Here is a 20252-nt window from a genome sequence, read left to right as displayed (position 1 = left end):
ATCCTCCTTGAGAACCGGACATTACTTCAGTAGGCTGTGTACATGTGGAAGATGGAGAAGACCCCTGTCCAACAGATAAATCAGGAATACCTAGTATGGCCTCCATGGGAAATCTGGAGCTATGAAAAATTCAACCCCTGTGCAATGAAATCATAACACACTACATACTGTGGGCTGAGGGAAGACATCTATTGTATGTCTCCTGCCAGGACTGAAATAGAGCATTGATCCCTATCAAGCCCGGTTCTGACAGCTGAATAACTTGGGCACTTGTAATGAGCTCCCCAACCCGATTTACTAGCGGCAAATGTCACCACCTCCCATTGTGCTATCAAAAATGAAGATCCAACAGGCAAATTCCTGGGCGACAATTAAAACTGAATACTCGGCAAACATGGAAGACGAAGGGCATACTTCTGTGACATTGGAGACTGGTGGCTGAGAAGAGATTCCTTTAACAACCACATATAAGCCCTTGCCAATGGCACAACTTCCATCACCACCATCACTGATCCCAGAACCTGGATGTAGTCTCTCACCCTGGGCTTGCCGTGAGTGAAGAGGCAAATCTGTTGAACCAGCCTTGACCACCTGCACTCTGTTAAGGAAGATCCTTTCCCATGCTATATCAAATAGAACAGCCAGATACTCCAGCATCTATGTAGTTAAGTCTTCTTGTCTCAAAATTGATCATCCAACTTAATGACTTCAGAAGACAACTTTGTCCATCGCTGCCATACTACCCGAATAGGACGATGCGTGAATGAGTCAGAGATACGGGTGAACTCTAATTCTCTAGTGCCAAAGGAAGGATGCCATCACCACCATAACGTTCTTGGAGCCGTGGTGAGACCAAAGGGCAAAGCCCAGCACCACAAAATGTAGAAACCTCTCATGCAGCGGCTATATGGGTATATGCAAGCAGGCCTCCTTGAGAGAGAGAGTGGTGAGAAATTTTCCTGCTTGAAACGAGGCTATGATTGCTCTTTGTCTCCGTGTGAAAGCGGACATTAGGAGTCAACAGTTTAAACCTTTAATATATAAGGCCAGACAAAAGGTGCCTTCCTTCTTTGAGACACTTAAGTAGACAAAGTATCTGCCTTGTCCATGTTCGGCTTGGGGAACTGGAACAAAGGCCTGGAATGCCAGCAAGGAATCCACGCTGGCCTGAACCTTGACCGCTTTGGCTCCCTTTTAACAAGGAGACTGCAAGACAGGAGCAACCAGGTAGGAGAATTCTAACTTGTAACCTTCTGAAGAATACCCAGAACCCACTGGTCTGATGTGATTTTGGCCCACTCCTCCCTAAACTACTAAAGGCACAAAGTGGACCAGTCTCACATCACTGCAGATCTCTAGCTCAGCCATTCCCAACACAGTCCTTGGAGCACATTTAGTCTCATCGAGTTTTCAGGATATCCACAATGAATATTCTTGAGTTAAATCTGCATACAAATCTCTCATATGCACATGGGACTAGGTGTGCCCCGAGGACTGGGTTGGGAATGGCTGCTCTAGAGGACAGAGGAGGCCTGTCTTTCCGCACAAAAGGAAGATTAGTGTATCAGAAAGTAGCACTTCTGACCATATTAGTTCGGTGTCTCAAAATTGACAGCTCCCTTAAGGATGACCAGAGGCTTGGCTTATCCTCCTGCAACCGCTGTGGCTTAGATTCCCCTAGTTCTTTCACTAAATTACTGTGATCTTCTCCAAATAGCCACTTGCTCTGAAAGAGCAGCTTAACTAGATGTGACAATGCTGCAACCAGAACATGCTGTGATAGCCGTAAGAACATACTGCAGGTTGTAACATGTCATAAATAGCATCTGCTAAGTAGGCCAACCCCGCTTCGAGCTGGGTGTTATGACACCTGTCTTGTGGGTAATACCACTTCAGACATGTTTTTGCCACCAATGATCGCTTGAAGGCCCAAAAAAGGCCACTTCAAACACGTGTTTCAGTGAGCCTTCTAGTTCCTATCCTACATGTCTTTTAGGACAAGACCCCCCCCCCCCCCCCCTTCCACTGGCAAGGTGCTCTTCTTAGTCACTGCCATAACAAGGCAGTCCATCCTGGGAAGCTGCAATTTATCTTTCTCCTCTGGAAGAACAAAAAAAAAAAAACAGGTAGAGGCAAAACATGACTTTTCCTACTCTCAGCCCCACATCCAGTGAGACCCATTCTGCCATAAGTGGGTACTGAAATGTCTTGATGCATCAGGAAGGCCTTAGGGGGACCTCTAAGCCCCTTCCCCCCATGATCGACGAAGAGGAACTCCTGACCTTGAAGCAGCACTGTCAGTACCTCAGAAATGAATACCGAGCTCCTTTTTATGAAAAGACATCAGTACTTTCGGATCATCCCCCCTTCTCGGGAGGTTAGTATAGAACACATGTACTGGACACAGTGCATGCAAGCTCTCTCATGCTTACTCATTTCAAGTATTCAGAGAATCTCATTGGTCGGTAGGCTTTGAAGACTGGAGTGCCTACACCAAAGAGAACTGGTACCAATAAGGTCATTTCCACAAAATACTATAAAGTCGTATACAAGTATTTCTAGGAAAAGCAAGAGCCCCAGCATTCAAACTGTAACTAGACTGGGAAATGACTTCTCAGAGGAGGAAAAACAAATCAAAATGAGGCCCATTTACTGTGTAATGGATGGAAAACAAACACAAAGTAATAGATTACCTAGATTCATAGTAAAGGTGTGCATATATTTAACAAAAAAATGTTTCATCTACTTTTGTTTGTAACTACTGTTCATGTTTACTCTCACTTCCCTAAGCAGCACTGGTAACTCAGCTCATCCACCCACTAAAACCATCTACACAGCCCCCTCTTTACTGCCCACTCAACCTTTCTATTCTCCAATAACCCCCCTCCAGTAACCCACCCCAGCACTGCAGAATCCAACCCCTGATACTTACCAATCCTTAACCCCAACCATATCTTCCTTTTCAGAAAGCCATAGAAACAAAAGGTTTGGTTTTGTGGGGGGGGGGGGGGGGGGGGGGTTTAAGATGCTAGGGCGGCAATCAGGGGTCACAGCTGTTTTCAGCAGGTGAAATCTCAGCTGCAATAGGTGTGATCTCAGGTTACTCTGCACTTTTTATTTCAGGGGGCCACCTGAGAAGGAAGCAACAGACAGGCTTCAAGGATTCAAAGTACTAGGTGCCATGTAAAGCGCCTTTAGTGGAAGACAGATGCCAGTGGTTAGGAGAATACAGCTAAGGCCAGAGTTTTATTGGGGGATCTGAGCAAAAATGGACATTCCCAATAATGCTGTTTATTTTTTTTACCTATCTGCATTCTTTTCCAACCCACCACTACCACATTCTAATTCATATTATTTATAAAATGACCAGTGAAAATTCTGAATTTTAGCAAAACAAAATTAGTCTTCACCACGTACAGCGAACAGAGCGAGACAGTTATAAGGCTTGAGGAATTCCAAGAACTCAGATAAATGTTGCAGCTTACTTGAGCCACAGCTAATTCCTTTTAGACAGCACCATGTGTGGCTCAGTGAGTGAGACAATTCCTGCACTGGTCAGTCTCAAGATCTGCCACCTGAGACCAGAGTTGGGATCAGGTGCCATACAGCTGAAATGCACTAAAAGCCATATTGTTCCCGCTACAAGAACAGCTGCTCGACCAATGATAACTGTATAAGAGATCACACATGAGGACGACTAAAATAATTCATAGAACACCTAACATGGCCACATTTCACCCACAAAAGGGCTGCATCAGAGCTTCCTAATGGAGAACTTACCTTGAATTTTGTAGAAAAGACATTATATACCATAAAAAGCTAAACACAAATAAATGTAGCACGTAAATAGCCTCCAGAGCACATTTGCTTCTTCTTAGCTTGAATTTTGCAGAAAAGTATTTTTTTAAATATACCATAAGATCTCCATTAGGAACCCCTGATGCAGCATATTGATGGGCAAAATGTGGCCACATCATGCATTTTATATGAGATCTTTCCATTTAGAATGAGTTTTTAGTTGTCTTGATGCATGTGAACTGCTCTTCTACTCACGTGTTGTGTTGTGCCATGCAACACCAGTGACAGCCAGAGGTTTAAGATTATATGTAATTAGCTGGAGTTTAGGAGTACTGCAGGCAGGTGGTGGATAACTAGCTGGCTAGCTGAAATTGTGCACTATTTCCTAGTCTCTCCCCATTTGCCCTGCCCTTAAAGACCCAGGATGAGGGAAACCACCTTAGTAAAACCAGCTCAAGAAGAAGCAGCAGATTTCAGAGGGAGATCCCCTCACACCCTCTTCTCTCATTCTCCCCAACCTGTTGGAATCTAAATCCAAGAACATTAAGGACTAAGTTACACCTGCATTTTCATCAAATTTTATCACAAAAAAAGTTTCTACAAATCAGAGCACTAATGTTTTTTCACAGTAACAGACACTGGTGAAGGGAACTGTAGTTTTTAAGATAAGTACCCTACACACAAACAGCAGATAGCATTTTTACAGGGGCCCAGGGCCCAAAATCAGATCAAGGATGTGCACATGCACAACCACCACCTAGTGCAGGCCAACAGCAGTGCATGCACACCAAAACACTACAGTTGAAGCAGACATTTTTTTCTACAGGTGAATCAAAGGACAGAGACGCTATTAGCATAGTTAACAGCATCTGCTACACTGCTCAACCACTGAATCTAAAAGTCTGAATATAGGGCAGAATTTCAATTAAACAATTAAAGTTTTAATCATGATTAATGGTATGTTATTTACTTTTGTTCCCACTGCAGCTTCCTTGTGACTCTGGGCAAGTCACTTAACCCTCCATTGCCCAGAGTCACAAGAAAGCTGCAGTGGGAACAAAAAAAAAACCAAACCTTTAAAATACGTGATCTAATCAAAATGCAACCCTAAAAAAAATAAAATTAAAAAAAATTAAAGAGTAAAGAGTAATGAAAAGCTGAGAAATACACTTAAAGAATGTAAAACAGCATACAGGTTTCAGAACCTACTTCAGAAAAGCAAGCCTAGTCTAAAATAAAAATTTACTCCACATTCCAGTGCAGTTTTTCATGTTACTGAATTGTACTGCAAAAGAGGAAGACCCCCCCTAATCCAGCAGACACTTATTATAATCTCTATTTCACTGGATATCTTACTCTGAAATCAACTCAAACCAGAAGCAGCATGACTTAAATAAGTTATTACTTTAGCCAGCAGGAATAACCAGTTTCAGCTGTACTGTTCTTATTCAGGTTTCACTTCAAACTGTTTAGAAATTTTTGCAAGCTTCTTTCACACTACCAGCAGAGATCTAAATAGAGGAGGATGACAGTGCCAGCTGCTGGCAGAAATTTGCACCATGCCATGTTACCAAACATGCGAGCTCGTAGACATGATCTAAGTACAAAAGATATTTGAAAAACAATGTACACTCAAAATAACTTCTCTTATACATGCATTGACTTGGAATAAATTCTTGTCAGACTGCACCCACGACTTGAGTTCAAATCCCACAATCAGATTTCTGTCAGGTTGACAGCCTCTTGCCAACTCAGCCATCCATCCACTCTCATTCTTTAATTAAGTACTTGGTCTTAGCCAGGGGGTGAGGATAAAGATGACCAGGGAAGGCAATGGCAAACTACCCCAGTAAGTCTGCCACAAAACCATCATGCAAGGGGACAGCCCTCATTAAGCCATGTCATAAGTTGGTACTAATGCCTATATATCATATGAAAACTGCTTTGGTTGTACCACATAAAGGTGGTATATCAGATGCATTACACTTACCTTTAGTCAAAACCAATAAAACCTAGGATTAAAAGGGACCAAAGCTCAAAGCTAACACCGGTGCCAAGAGGGTTAAGCTCTGGCTTTGAATACATGTCTTGAGCGGAATGCTCTAATTACTGAGCATGTCATGGCAATTTTTTCTATGCTAGATTCACAGTAGTTTCACTACCGTGAACCTTTGAGAATCGGCCTCTAAATGAGCAGTGGATGTAAAACCAAGTTACTTAAGTGTGTACTCTGAGGTCTCTCTATATTACTCTAGTACACTGATATCAATAATTTACATATTATCCCAGTGTTATGTCAACTCTCATATTTTTAACAATATCTGGAAGTCATTAAAAATCTTGTTTTTCAAATTCTTATTTAACTTTTAAAATTAGATTAATGAACCAGTATTTCATGCCACTTTTGTCCCACTAATATACTCCTTGTGATCTTGAGGCAGTGGAGGTTTAAGTGACTTGGCCAGGTACAGACTGCAAGCCCTTTGGGAACAAAAAAAATGCCTACTGTTCCTTAATCCAATGGTTCTCAACCCAGTCCTCAGAGACACACCTAGCAAATCAGGTTTTGAGAATATCTACAATGAATATGCATGTGAGATTTGCATATAATGAAGGTAGTCTTTGCAAACCAATCCATTCACATTCATTGTGGAATTGCTGAAAACCTGACAAACTGGGTGAAGAACCCCTGCTTTAACATAACTTATTTTTATTGGGTTTTAACTGCCTTTATGAAGAAATTCACCCAAGGCAGTGTACAGCATGTACAGTTCAAAACTTACAATTTTGTTAATAGTAAAATGACCAAAGTATAAGCAAATACAATAAATGAGGTAAACCTGAAAAACAGCAAATTGAAACCTATTAGGACTACCATGAAACAGGATTAAAAATGCACGTATTTAACAGCAGTGAAATTCAAACAACAGATACAATACGACGTTGTAATAATACTAATGAAATATCTAATAAGCACACATTAGAACATTAAAATTAAATAGCTACCATACTAATGCTTTTCTATAATACAGTTTACCATATAGCTATAGATGGGGACAAGATGTGTGGTACAGAGTCAGTTGGGATAAGTAGGTGGCTACACTCAAGGCAATTTCTTTATACAGTTACCCATATAGCTATAGATGGGGACAAGATGTGTGGTACAGAGTCAGTTGGGATAAGTAGGTGGCTACACTCAAGGCAATTTCTTTATACAGTTACCCATATAGCTATAGATGGGGACAAGATGTGTGGTACAGAGTCAGTTGGGATAAGTAGGTGGCTACACTCAAGGCAATTTCTTTATACAGTTACCCATATAGCTATAGATGGGGACAAGATGTGTGGTACAGAGTCAGTTGGGATAAGTAGGTGGCTACACTCAAGGCAATTTCTTAATACAGTTTACCATATAGCTATAGATGGGGACAAGATGTGTGGTACAGAGTCAGTTGGGATAAGTAGGTGGCTACACTCAAGGCAATTTCTTTATACAGTTACCCATATAGCTATAGATGGGGACAAGATGTGTGGTACAGAGTCAGTTGGGATAAGTAGGTGGCTACACTCAAGGCAATTTCTTTATACAGTTACCCATATAGCTATAGATGGGGACAAGATGTGTGGTACAGAGTCAGTTGGGATAAGTAGGTGGCTACACTCAAGGCAATTTCTTTATACAGTTACCCATATAGCTATAGATGGGGACAAGATGTGTGGTACAGAGTCAGTTGGGATAAGTAGGTGGCTACACTCAAGGCAATTTCTTTATACAGTTACCCATATAGCTATAGATGGGGACAAGATGTGTGGTACAGAGTCAGTTGGGATAAGTAGGTGGCTACACTCAAGGCAATTTCTTTATACAGTTACCCATATAGCTATAGATGGGGACAAGATGTGTGGTACAGAGTCAGTTGGGATAAGTAGGTGGCTACACTCAAGGCAATTTCTTTATACAGTTAAAGAAGATAGAACTGATCTAAATTAGTGTGTCGCAAACTAGTTCAGGTGCAGAATGAGTGTATAGTCAGTTGAGCTAATACTGGGGAAGATACAAAGAGGTGAGATCCCCCCCCCAAAAAAAAAAAAATAATAAAGTTAAATTAACCTGCTAGGTGGCTTGTTTTATTTTTACCAGTTTCTGTCCTATGGTTTAATTTCAAATTACTGTTTCCAAATTACAGAAAAATGTTGAGTAAACTAATTTCTGTTTCCAAATTACAGAAAAATGTTCTGAGTAAACAAATTTCTATCATAAAGTTACTTCAAAGAACACTAAGATCCTGCTGGCAGAATACCAGTCAAGATATGCTAGGCTATCCTTATTCCCTCGTTTGCATTTATAGCAAACAAATGTCTAGTAGCCTGGCCCTCGCTTAAGAGGAATAAAAGGTGACGTTTCTCTGTTAATAGTGGCTAAGAGGAAACAAAAACTGGCTCCGATGACAATTTTGCCAAAGGCTAGTTCCATCTATATCATCAAGAGCAACCTCCACTTCTTACCAGCCCCTATCAGTGCCACCACAATAACGCAGCGTTCGAGGCGAGGTCGCTCTTGCCCTTTCCTTCCAAGTGGAAAGATGTTCAAGCACCGGTGGGAGGAATTGTGTAAAAGCCAGATCGACAGGATCCCGAGGCTCCCGCTGTATTCGTCTTTTACCTTTTGCCCACCCCACAGGCGGGAAAGAAAACATGTGCCAAGAAAATGTTTGAGACGTAAGGTGCTGCCAAGCTCCCCATCCTTGGATCTGGCAGCATCTGTTGTCTATAATGCCCCCAACCCCAGCTGTCGCTATCAATAAAGTTCTCAGTATTGGTCTCAAACGATTTAGGAGAGGGGCGCGGAAGAGAAAGTACCCCCTCCCCTTCCGGGTTGGCAATTAAGGAAAAAAACAAGCTCAAGTTCTAACAAGCAGCGGAACTGATGAGGGATCAAAGCAGGCACATATGTCTGGATCTGATCCATGCCTCCTAAATAGGACCTTGTTAAAAACATCTTCCTTAGGTATCTTCAGTCTAGTTTGCTGATAAGGAGGAAGAGCAACTGTCAGCTGCCAGGGAATGACTGAGCTGGTGATAACTTGGCAGCTCTTTTCAAAGCATAGAGACTTACAAAGTTACACAGGTTACTATATAAACTTTGTAAGTCTCTATGCTTTGAAAAAGGAACACCTTACTATCCACTGGATTCTATTACCTAAAATCAAGGTTGACGACATTTGTATGCAGTATGATTTTACACATAGTAAACTTTTGCTTCAGTTAAAAGCAGCACATAATGCCATTTTCAATTCAAAACTTATCTACCGCGTTTTGGATTTAGGCCTCGTTCAATTTATTTCGCTTGGACTAGTGCGCTTCAAACAAAACACAGCAGGTCGCTGAATAAAAGAGACGGCTGGAAGTTCATCTGGAAGAGACTCGTTTACAAACGCTTATAAGTAACAATGCCATTAAACCAGCCAGTCATTTCTTGTTAAAAGGGGGGAAGGGCTGGAAGAAAGAACCGTTGCGCTTCTGCTCGGCCAACGCATGGTGGAGTAGGGAATTTGGCCACCGAAGTGAAGTGACCCACCCGGTTTCCATCTTCTCCAAGAAAGAAAAGCGCCTGTTGGAACGCGGGGGCCTAGAGCGATGTTCCCATTCGAGATGGCGGCGCCTCCAATCGCGCGCCATTCCAAGCCACGGAGTACGTATTCAACACCGTTAAAGGCCAAACGGTTTAAGCTCCTTACCTTGCCGAAATGCGCGGCCCAGTGGATGGGCGTCCAGCCGTAAAACGAGTCCTCGGCGACCAGCTCGGGGCCCGGCGTGCGCTGCAGTAGCGACAGCAGCGCCCCCACGTCACCATCGCGGCAGGCCCGGTGCAGCGGGAAGCGCACGCTCAGCACCTCCTCGCTCGAGAAGCCCGCGTCGAAGCCCAGAGACATGGCCGCACTTTTTCCTACCGCTTCTTTTTTTCCAAAAAATCTTCCTTGCTTTTTCTATTATTAAAACTGTTTCCTATTCACTAGCGCTCAACCACTACACGGATCCCGCCAAATAAAATAATAATTTAAAAAAAAAAAAAAACCCGCCTGACCACGCCAACGAAAGACAAAGAACAGCCGTGTCTCACTCCGTATCCACCTCTCAGCCAGTTTACTGTGACTGACTATTATTACCCAACCAGAGGAATAGCACCGCACTGCACAACAAACAAGCGAAACTAAGTACCGCCTCCTGCCGCCTACACATCCAAGCATGCGCAGAACACGAAAGAGGTTTCCGTTTTAGGAATAGAACACGCCCCTGGCTTCCTCCTCCTACACCCTACACCTCGCTGTTATTCTTGTGTTTCTGCAATGACAGGGTCGGGGCGGAACTTAGAACACTTCTAAACAAAAAACGATTATTCACTCACTGAGCACGATAGATGCATGAAGAGGGCGCTGCTAAAGTCTGAATTTAAAGAAATTGCAAAGTATCTTTAAGGATAGGAGATGTGGGAAGGAGACATAAAGATGAAGATCAAAAAGCTTCTGACAGAATTTATTTTATTGATTTAGTTCACACATATCTTGTTGGGCAGACTGGATTGACCATTCAGGTCTTTATCTGCCGTCATTTTATGTTACTATATATTAAGTGGTAGATGTGAAGCCTCTGTTCATGCTTTCCAAAAATACTAGGACTAGGGGGCACAGTGGCGTACCAAGGGGGGGTGGTCTGCCCCGGATGCACGCCGCTGGGGGGGTGCCGCGCGCCGGTCAGCGTTGTTGGTTTCCATGCTTCCTCTGCCCCGGGCAGAGGGAGCATGGAAATGAACGACGCTGACCGGCGCGCGGCACCCCCACCAGCGGCGTGCACCCGTGGGGGGGTCTTTCACCGGGGTGGGGGGGTGTCCCTTCGCTGGGGGGGTCACACTGCACGGGGGGGTGCTGCACCCGGGGGGCGGGGCACATCGGCGATCCGCCCCGGGTGTCAGCGCTTCTCGGAACGCCACTGAGGGGGCATGCAATGAAGCTACAATGTAGTAAATTTAAAACGAATCGGAGAAAATATTTCTTCACTCAACGTATAATTAAACTCTGGAATTCGTTGCCAGAGAATGTGGTAAAGACGGTTAGCTTAGCGGAGTTTTAAAAAGGTTTGGAAGGCTTCCTAAAGGAAAAGTCCATAGACAGTTATTAAATGGACTTGGGGAAAATCCACTATTTCTGGGATAAGCAGTATAAAATGTTTTGTACATTTTTGGGATCTTGCTGGGTATATGTGACCTGGATTGGTCACTGTTGGAAACAGGATGCTGGGCTCGATGGACCTTTGGTCTTTCCCAGTATGGCAATACTTATGAAACAATGGAGGGTGAAGCAGTGGCGTTCCTAGGGGGGCGGACACTCGGGGCGGTGCCCCGCCCCTGGATGCAGCTCGGACCCCCCCCCCCGGCGAAAGACCCCCCGGCGAAAGAGCCCACCCGGGTGCATGCCGCTGGGGGGGGTGCCGCAGCGCGCGCCTGCTGTGAGTTTACTAACTTTGCTCGTTCGCTGCAGCTCCCTCTGCCCCGGAACAGGAAGTAACCTGTTCCGGGGCAGAGGGAGCTGCAGCGAACGAGAGAAGTTAGCGAACTCTTGCAGCAGGCGCGCGCCGCGGCACCCCCCAGCGGCGTGCACCTGGGGCGGACCACTCCCATCGCCCCCCCCCCCCCTTCACTGGGGTGAAGTGATTTACCCAAGATCACAAGGAGTATCACGGGGCAAAGGAGGATATGAGCCCTGGTTTACTTTATTCTTAGCATGCTACACAAACATTAAGCTACTCCTTCTGCAGGATATCACTCTATGGTACAATTTAGGGGGCAAAGCACTTCTGTGCATGAAAGAGGAGTGGGACTTGGATGTGAGCATATGTGATGATCCATTTTTTAACAAGGGGTACATCTCCCGTGCCCCTCCCTCCCCAGGTACTTTAAAATCACCTCCGCTCCAGTCTTGGAGCAGGATAAGGCAGGTGCTAATGCCTCTGTATAAGACTTTCGTGAGAGCTCATTAGAGCACTGTATACAATTCTAGAGACTGCACCTTCAAAAAGAAATAAACAGAATGGAGTCAGTCCAGAGGTCGACAGGGGCAGTGACGTAAGAGATGGGAGGAGCCTGCAGAGCCAGCAGCCAATGCTTCGAGGCTGCCTACGGTGCCACGCTTTTTTTTTTTTTACATTTTTTTCTCGTTGTTAACGTTGGCGGCGGCGGCGCTCAGCTCAATCAGCTGAGCGCTTCTTCTTTTTGTAGCGCCGGCCCTGCTGCTCAACAGGAAAAGCAGCAGTGGCCGGCAATGGGAGCAATGGGAGTGGGCGGGCCAGAGCTGAAATTGGGTGGGCCTGGGCCCACCCAGGCCCACCCGTAGCTACGCCCCTGGAAGGCAGGGACACACACACTTCCACATGCACACTCTGAAGAAAACCTTGCTAGCCCCCGTTTCATTTGCATCAGAAACGGGGCTTTTTTACTAGTTATATATAATTCACAAAATTACAATACATAAGCTTGCTTCTCTGATATTACATTAGCTCACCCATACAGGCAGCAACCTACCCAATTAATCACCAGTGGCGTTCCTGGGGGGGGGGGCGGTAGGGGCGGTCTGCTCCGGGTGCACGCCGCTGGGGGGGGTGCCGCGCGCGCCTGTCCTTCGTTCGTTCCATGCTCCCTCTGCCCCGGAACAGGTTACTTCCTGTTCCGGGGCAGAGGGAGCATGGAACGAACGAAGGACAGGCGCGCGCGGCACCTCCCCAGCGGCGTGCACCGGGGGCGTTCTTTCACAGGGGGGGTGTCCTTTCACCGAGGGGGGTCGCACTGCATCCTGGGGGGGGGGCGCTGCACCCGGGGGGCGGGGCACATCGGCGATCCGCCCCAGGTGTCAGCCCCCCTAGGAACACCACTGTTAATCACCAACATAACATTAAAAAATTAAGGGCCTCTTTTATCAAGCTGCGCTAGCAGTTCCCGTGTGGCAATGCCGTCAGAGCCCATTCAAAGTGAATGGACTTTGTCGGCATTATCGCATCGGAAGCCAGTAGCATGACTTGATAAAAGAGGCCCTAAATACCAAAGTAATTTTTAAATAACCAACCAACTGAATAATTGACAAAATCATAAATATGACCCCTCCATCCTAAGCTGAATGAGAAAAAAGTTTCAACATCTAGGGGGCACAACCTTTCAGTGCAAAATATCAAAGCAGTTTACAAATCAACTGGCAGCCAGGAAATTAAAAATAAGAGAAGCAGAATTACAAAAATGTCCATTAAAACTTTGCAACTCTACTTCAGCTATTAAAAATTGAGGACCCAGTCCATTTATAAGCTTAAAACTTACACATAACAATCTGTATTCTGTTCTAGCTACTACTGGAAGCCACTGCAGCCTAGTCAAGTAAGCATTGGCTTATTCAAATACATGACCATTCAGGATCAATTTGGCAACAGTATTCTTCAAATTATGTAAACTGGATAGCAGCCTTTTGGGTAGACCAAAATAAACAATGTTATTATAGTCCAGGTGTGCCAATATAATCATCTGGACAACTAGACAGATGTAGTCAGCTCACAACAAATCCTAGATCTGCTGCAACTATCTTAAAAATAAAAATGTATTCTGCACAACCTTATAATCACTTGCTGTTCCATAGAACAATGCAAGTCAATGATCACACCCAAACTCTGGACTGAAGAGTACAGAGAAAGCACCATGCTGTCAACTGAAGATCCCATTTAAAGCTAAAACAGAAGCACTCTGTAGAAATGTGTACTGCTTTGCTAAGGAATGGTTGGTGAATAAAGCTCTGTATGAATTTCATCAGACTGAAATGTACTCTTTGCCAAATCATTAAGCTGCATCAAGTACCCAAGTAAACTATTTCAATTTGGGAACAAACTCATACAGAGTGAGTGTGTTTGTGGGAATATGGCTGTAAGATGCCTTTGAGCTCCCCAAAGAGTCCTTGTGTGTGATCTTGATTAAAGGGGTTATATATGTTTAATTCAGTGGTTCTCAACACAGTCCTCGGGACACACTTATCTAGTTGGGTTTACAGGATAGCCACCATGCATTACCTTCACTGTATGCAAATCGAACTTCTGCAATGTGGAATTCCTGAAAACATGACTATTGTCCTGATTACTTATTTATTAACATACTAGTAAAAGAGGCCCGTTTCTGGGCGAAATGAAACGGGCGCTAGCAAGGGGATTGGAGAGAAACGTTTTGAGTGTGCGCACCCACTGCAGCCCCTTTCCACCCCTACGGAGGTCGTCAGTACCGCTGCTCCCCCCTGTTCGCACGGCGACGCATGTAACATACCAGGGCAAACAGGATCCGCAAGTTTCATTCCGTGGCGTTTTGGAAGGTCGTGTCGGGCGCCATTTGTGTATCGCCGGCGCCGGGAGGTGATTGTCAGGCAGGGCCAGGGGTTGCATTCCTGTTGTTCATGTGGAAACGGCTGTGGGCGTGACGTCACGGATCGAGTGAAATGGCTCCACCCCGGACGTCACGACGTTTGACGCAAGGTCGTGCCAGACAGACAGGGTGAGTGGAGAGGCTTCACCACCATGAATCCACGAACCCTTCACGGAACATGCAGGATCTTGGGGCCTCAATGGAGCATTCAGGTAGCGAATTATGTCCGGAAGGGGCGTGGCTGAGGGCGGGTGTATGAGTGACAGTGAGAGTGAGTGGTGCTGATAAGGTGCAACAGTACAGGGCTTCAGTGTTTCCCTGCCACACTGTGAGCTTCAGAATTGGAGGTGAGAATTATTAATATAGATTTAGTACTCAACCTGTCACTACATTTCAAGGTGAGGCACAGCAAACATTTACAATAATACACAAGTAGACAATACTGGATACATAGAGTCACAAAAACTGAGCAGTTACACAAACAAGTTGAACAATAAAACAGAAAAAATCATTGCAAACCCTAAAGTGCTCCCAAGCTTACTGGAATGTCTATTGGAATAAAGAGATCTGGAGCCCTCGATGAAATGCATCTCTATTGCACTCTAGACAAATCTAAGGAAAGCAAATTCCACAGGTGAGGGGCATATATATATACAGAACACTCTGTCTCTTGTCACTTGAATTCTTGCTGCACTTTACGTAGAGATAATATAAGTATTCTCTAAACACGACCAAGCTGGGCACTGAAAGTGTGAGAACGTAACAGAAGCACCAGATTAATGGAAGTAAGGTGCTGTAGCACTTTAAATATGAAAAACAATAAGTAGTGTATCTCACCTGATTTTGTCAAATTAATTGATTTTGACAAGTGCCATGCCCACTTTCAGGTTCTCAGCCAATCAGATCGAGGACATGCCCAAGCCACACCCATGTTCTGTGAAAGCGCCACCCACTCCCTGCCCACACTACTACTACTACTACTACTACTACACACCCCACCCATTTTGTTTACATCATTTTGTTTTTAACAGTCTTATGTAATCACCTTTTGCGAAATGTTTCACAGCCGTTTCTAGTTTCACATTCCCTCTATAAGTAGTAGTAGTAGTAGTAGTATAGATTGTTTTCCAGAGGCATCACATCAATAGGTCTACCCCATATGGTTCTGTGAAAACTCAGATTATAGCTACGTAGTATGGCCTGAAATACATCTACATAGGGAAAAGTGTTGTGTGATATGAAGTACCTCCACATTTTAGACTTTAGTGTGCGGTTAAACCTTTCTACCACGGCCGCTTTTGCATTGTTGTTGGTCACAAAATGGCAGATTCCTTTTCTGTTCAGTAACATCTGTACAGGTTTATTTAAAAACTCTTTACCCTTGTCCGTTTGTAATTTTGTAGGTATGCGGCCTAAACTGAATACCTTTTTTAAAGGCTTTGACCACTTCATGACTGGTTTTTATTGTTCAATATCTTCCTTAGGCCCCTGGCCACATTGATTCAAGATTTTAGAATTAGTGGTTTTTATTATGTGAATTACATTCTTTTACTGTGTTATACTGATCTCTGTAATCCAGATTTGAAACATCGTCTTTCCTTGATTGACGTCATAGTTTGTCTGTGCAATCATTGTTTGTCTAGCTCTTAACCCTCTAAGATTGTGGAATCTTAGTTAACTGGTCAGCTTTTACAATCAACAGCCATTCCTGTGCTCTGTGGTTCCCCCTTGTTCCTTCTTGATCATTTTAGATATTTGGGGGCTCTTCTAGATCAACAATGTTCCTTTGTGCATCAGGTAACTGACAACTAAAAATGGGTTTCTTATATCTACTGTGAGGCCTGGCTTGGTCAGCCATTTTGGACTAAATTCTATATATGGTGCCAAAACAATTGGCACTGAAAAAAGAACTATTCTATAAGCCACGTTTAAAGTTAGGCGCAGTTTATAGAATAGCACTTATACCCGGGAATCGCACTTAACTTTAGGCATGGCCATTTGTCCAACTGAAATGTGGTGCAAATATATGTGCCTAAATTAGTTGTGTTATTTTATAACAACGCGCATGACCCTCTCATTTCCATACCACCTTTTTTTGCTTGCATGTAAAATTTAGGCACGGATCTCATGCCTAAATTTACATGCATATATTCTAATTCAATCTAATTAGTGCACTTTACAGAGGGACTACTAATGTGTAAGCAGACGGAGAGAGAGGGAGAGCGTGTCTGGGCATTTTGTCTTTGTTTGCTTTCTGCTATCAGTTGCAGGGTTCTGCAGCTTTGTTTCTAACAACAGATTTACCGAAGCCACCATGGGTGACTCACTCAAGCCTACCAGCACAGATTTCCAGGTGGACTTTTTAAAATGTGTTCCCCACACTGGCTGTGAAAATGGTTCACCCTGTCCACAGTGAAGAATGTAAATGTTTAGGTCTTTTTACCACCTCTCCAAATCTCCATATATCAGTTACCCACGATTTGTAGAGATAAAAGACCAAGGCTACGTGCTTATGAGAAAGTATTTTTATTCACTTACCAAGTATATTGATACAATTAATATTTTCTCATGGGAGGATAAAACTACTACATAAATATGCTGGCTGTATCTATCACTCCAACATACTGGACTGAAACAGCTATTTTTTTACACTTGTGTTTAACAATGATTTACAAGCCTTCAGCCAGTTATCTTACTCTGGATCATCTGGTCTTCTTTCAAACCGATCTGGTTTCTCTCACCTGCTAAACCACATTCCCATGTTTGTTTATGCTTCCTCCTTTCCCAGGCCTGTTTGCCCGTAAGGATATCATATCAGAACATAAGTTCCTGGGCCTCACGATTTATGGCCTTTGCCCTTTGACTCTACTCCAGGGTGCATAACTGTGTTTATTATCTACAAGAAAAGGCAGTTTCAGCTGTTGTGAAAAGGACTTAGGTATCAACCTCAAGGCAGAATTGATCTGGATGTGAAGCCAGCTGTCAAATGAATCATGTCATAAAAAAAAGTTTTATAATTTATTAATCTTTCCAGTTGAAGAGGGGCCTAGATACATAATGTTCTATGTACGAAGTGAAGGCTATTCCACATGATATTGTGGAGTTATAAATGTTGTTAGAAGAATTTGTAGAAATAAGAAACAACTAAACAATTCACGAATTGGGTGTGGAAACAATTAATCTCTTACAATATATACAAAAAGTTTTCCACAGACAAAAAATATGTACCATGTATGCTTAACATAAGGTAGCAGTCATAACATCATGCCATTATTTTAAACTAGGAAGGAAAAAGGCCTCAAAGAGCTCCAGGCCATTATCAATCCTCTAGAGCTAAACAAATCAATAAGATCGACTCTTCATCATTGCCCACCAAAAAAAACTTCCAGGATTGCAACAAACTGTATGTTCATAACCAATCTCTCTTAATAATTGCACCAAAAACATATATAATTGCACCAAAGAATATTGTTATGAAAAAACATGCAATCAATCCGACTGCTACGATATGCTATAATATGTTGTAAAACTGAGAAATACCAACACTTATCTAATGGCGATGGGATCTCATCGTGCACAATTATCTTCTCAGTGATATCTGCTAATGGCGATGAAATTTCATCGTGCTGCATCGAGCGGTCTGCACCCACAACGGCTATATTAGTTGGTTTGTGACTAGCTTTCCGGATGTTGAATGAGGCAGTACGAGGAAAACACTTGGCCATTTCAGGTATGAGACTGTGGGTGTGTAGAGGAAGTTATATGCGTAGCATGACTGAGAAACGATTAGCTGCTATGTTTTATTCATAGAATTACTGTGATAAATGTTACCCTGTCGCCAAGACCCTGAAGCAGCCACAGCGCGAAACGCTGGCCACCCTTGGCTTGGGGACACCTAAAAGGGTGCAGACCGCTCAATGCAGCACGATGAGATTTCATCGCCATTAGCAGATATCACTGAAAAGATAAGTGTTGGTATTTCTCAGCTTTTGTCACGTTTTCAACGCAGGAACTGGGTTGTGAGCCCTTGGGCCACTGCCGAGGAGCGGCAGTGGCAGGCAAAACCACCCCATACCGGAGACTAAGCAAATCTCAGGCAAGCAGTTAGGCTTCATCTGCACTTGGCCACTTTTCACCCAGAGTTGAGCTCTGGGCTTCAGGTGGCCGGCAGGACTTGCTGGACAGGGCAGGACTGGATAACAGCAAGGCAGCACAGGGACTGAGGGTCAGAGGGGAAAGGGAGGAACATGGGCAGCAAGGCAGGAGACTGGGCAAGGAAGGGAAAACTAAAGGGCAGAACAGAAAGCTGCAGAACAGCCAATGAACAGGGAACAAACACTGACTAACAAGACACAGAACAAAGAGCTGCAAGCAGCCCCAAAACCAGAACACAGACAAACAGAAACTAAACACAGAATACAAACAAGAAACCAGGCAAGGAAAGCAAGCAAACCTAAACTAAACACAGACTAACTAGAAACAGGCAAGAATCTCAGGCAACCACTGGACTAGCAGAAGTGCAACAAGCACCAACATACCAGGGCCTTAGACGCAATGCAAAGGCAAAGGCAGAGAGGTTCCAAATGGCTAATAAGCCCAGCAGGCAGCTGAGACTCAGGTGCAACAATCACCAGGCAACTAAGGGTCTGGCAGCCTTGAAGATCCGGACTGGACTGAGCTGAAATCTGGAACGGGTGACAGCACACCGACAATCTAATACAGCCAGCAGACAGAGACAGAGACAGAACTAACTCACAAAGAACAGACAGAAGCCAGCTCAGAAGCTGACCACAGGAAATAAGGTGAGTCTGAGAGGGGTCACGGCCACAGATGTGACAGCTTTACAGCGTATTATAGCATATCGTAGCAGTCGGATTGATTGCATGTTTTTTCATAACAATATTCTTTGGTGCAATTATATATATTTTTGGTGCAATTATTAAGAGAGATTGGTTATGAACATACAGTTTGTTGCAATCCTGGAATTTTTTTTGGTGGCCAATGATGAAGAGTCGATTTTATTGATCTGTTTAGCTCTAGAGGATTGATAATGTCCTGGAGCTCTTTGAGGTCTTTTTCCTTCCTAGTTTAAAGTAATGACATGATGTTATGACTGCTACCTTATGTTAAGCATACATGGTACATATTTTTTATCTGTGGAAAACTTTTTGTATATATTGTAAGAAATAAGAAACAAAACAAAGAACAAAAAGGAAAAACGTTTGATAAAGGAGCATTGTTAGACCTGTCTATTGGATTGTTGCAGAATCTGAAATTTATTTACCTTTTCAGTAATAGCTCAAGGTGAGTTACATTCAGGTACATTGGGTAAACCCAGCCAGGATTATGTTGACGAAAGTACTTATTAGCAGGATACAGAGTGGGAATTCATAGCCTGAACTTTGTACATTATACCCAAGACGTATGTAGCTGTTGCCTGGGTTCCAGTCCAGAGCTTGTGCACTTCTTATCATACTACAACAGTTTAATTCTGAAATCCTCTCCATTGACCTAATTTTATGCACTAGCGGCATCCAGTCTGGATTACTGCAAAGCAGTCTATGCAGCTATCAATCTTTCTTTCATTAAACGTTTCCAGATTATAAGAATATCACTATAAGGATTCTCTGTCGTGCAAACAAATATAAATAAAAAAACAATAGGGGTAAAAATACTCTAAGGCAGGGAAATTACAATCATATACAAAAAACTATTCCCAACCTTTATTCATAAATTTGCAAAAAAAATATAAGCTTATTCAAAACACACTATAATTGTTAGAAGATATGCTCATATATATATAATGTTTTATATATGAGCACATCTTCTAAAAATATAGTGTGTTTAAAATAAGCTTACATTTTTTGCAACTTTATGGATAAAGGTTGGGAATAGTTTTGGTGCAAAAAATATGACCATATCACAGCACTATTTCTTTATTTATTTTGTAACATTTGTATCCCGCATTTTCCCACTTATTAACAGACTCAATGTGGCTTACAAAATACCGTAATGG

General features: G+C 43.4%; 1 protein-coding gene across 4 annotated transcripts in view; it reads right to left on the bottom strand.

Annotated features, from left to right (window-relative positions):
• ANKRD10 (ankyrin repeat domain 10) overlaps positions 1-20252 on the bottom strand; it is a 181295-nt gene that overhangs the window by 125716 nt on the left and 35327 nt on the right. For 2 of the 4 annotated variants that reach the window (XM_030201540.1, XM_030201541.1), the window contains exon 1: positions 9537-9967. The exons of 1 other annotated variant lie outside the window; for it this stretch is intronic. In XM_030201540.1, coding sequence (XP_030057400.1) covers positions 9537-9731 — 195 coding nt within the window. In that variant the 5' untranslated portion in view covers positions 9732-9967. Of the gene's footprint in view, positions 1-8304; positions 8397-9536; positions 9968-20252 lie in introns of those variants that run through there. One more of the 4 variants, XM_030201542.1, reaches the window with a different exon arrangement.

Source organism: Microcaecilia unicolor, chromosome 4 (genome assembly GCF_901765095.1).
Source record: "Microcaecilia unicolor chromosome 4, aMicUni1.1, whole genome shotgun sequence".
Lineage (NCBI taxonomy): Eukaryota > Metazoa > Chordata > Amphibia > Gymnophiona > Siphonopidae > Microcaecilia > Microcaecilia unicolor.
This window is presented reverse-complemented; position numbering and strand designations above follow the sequence as displayed.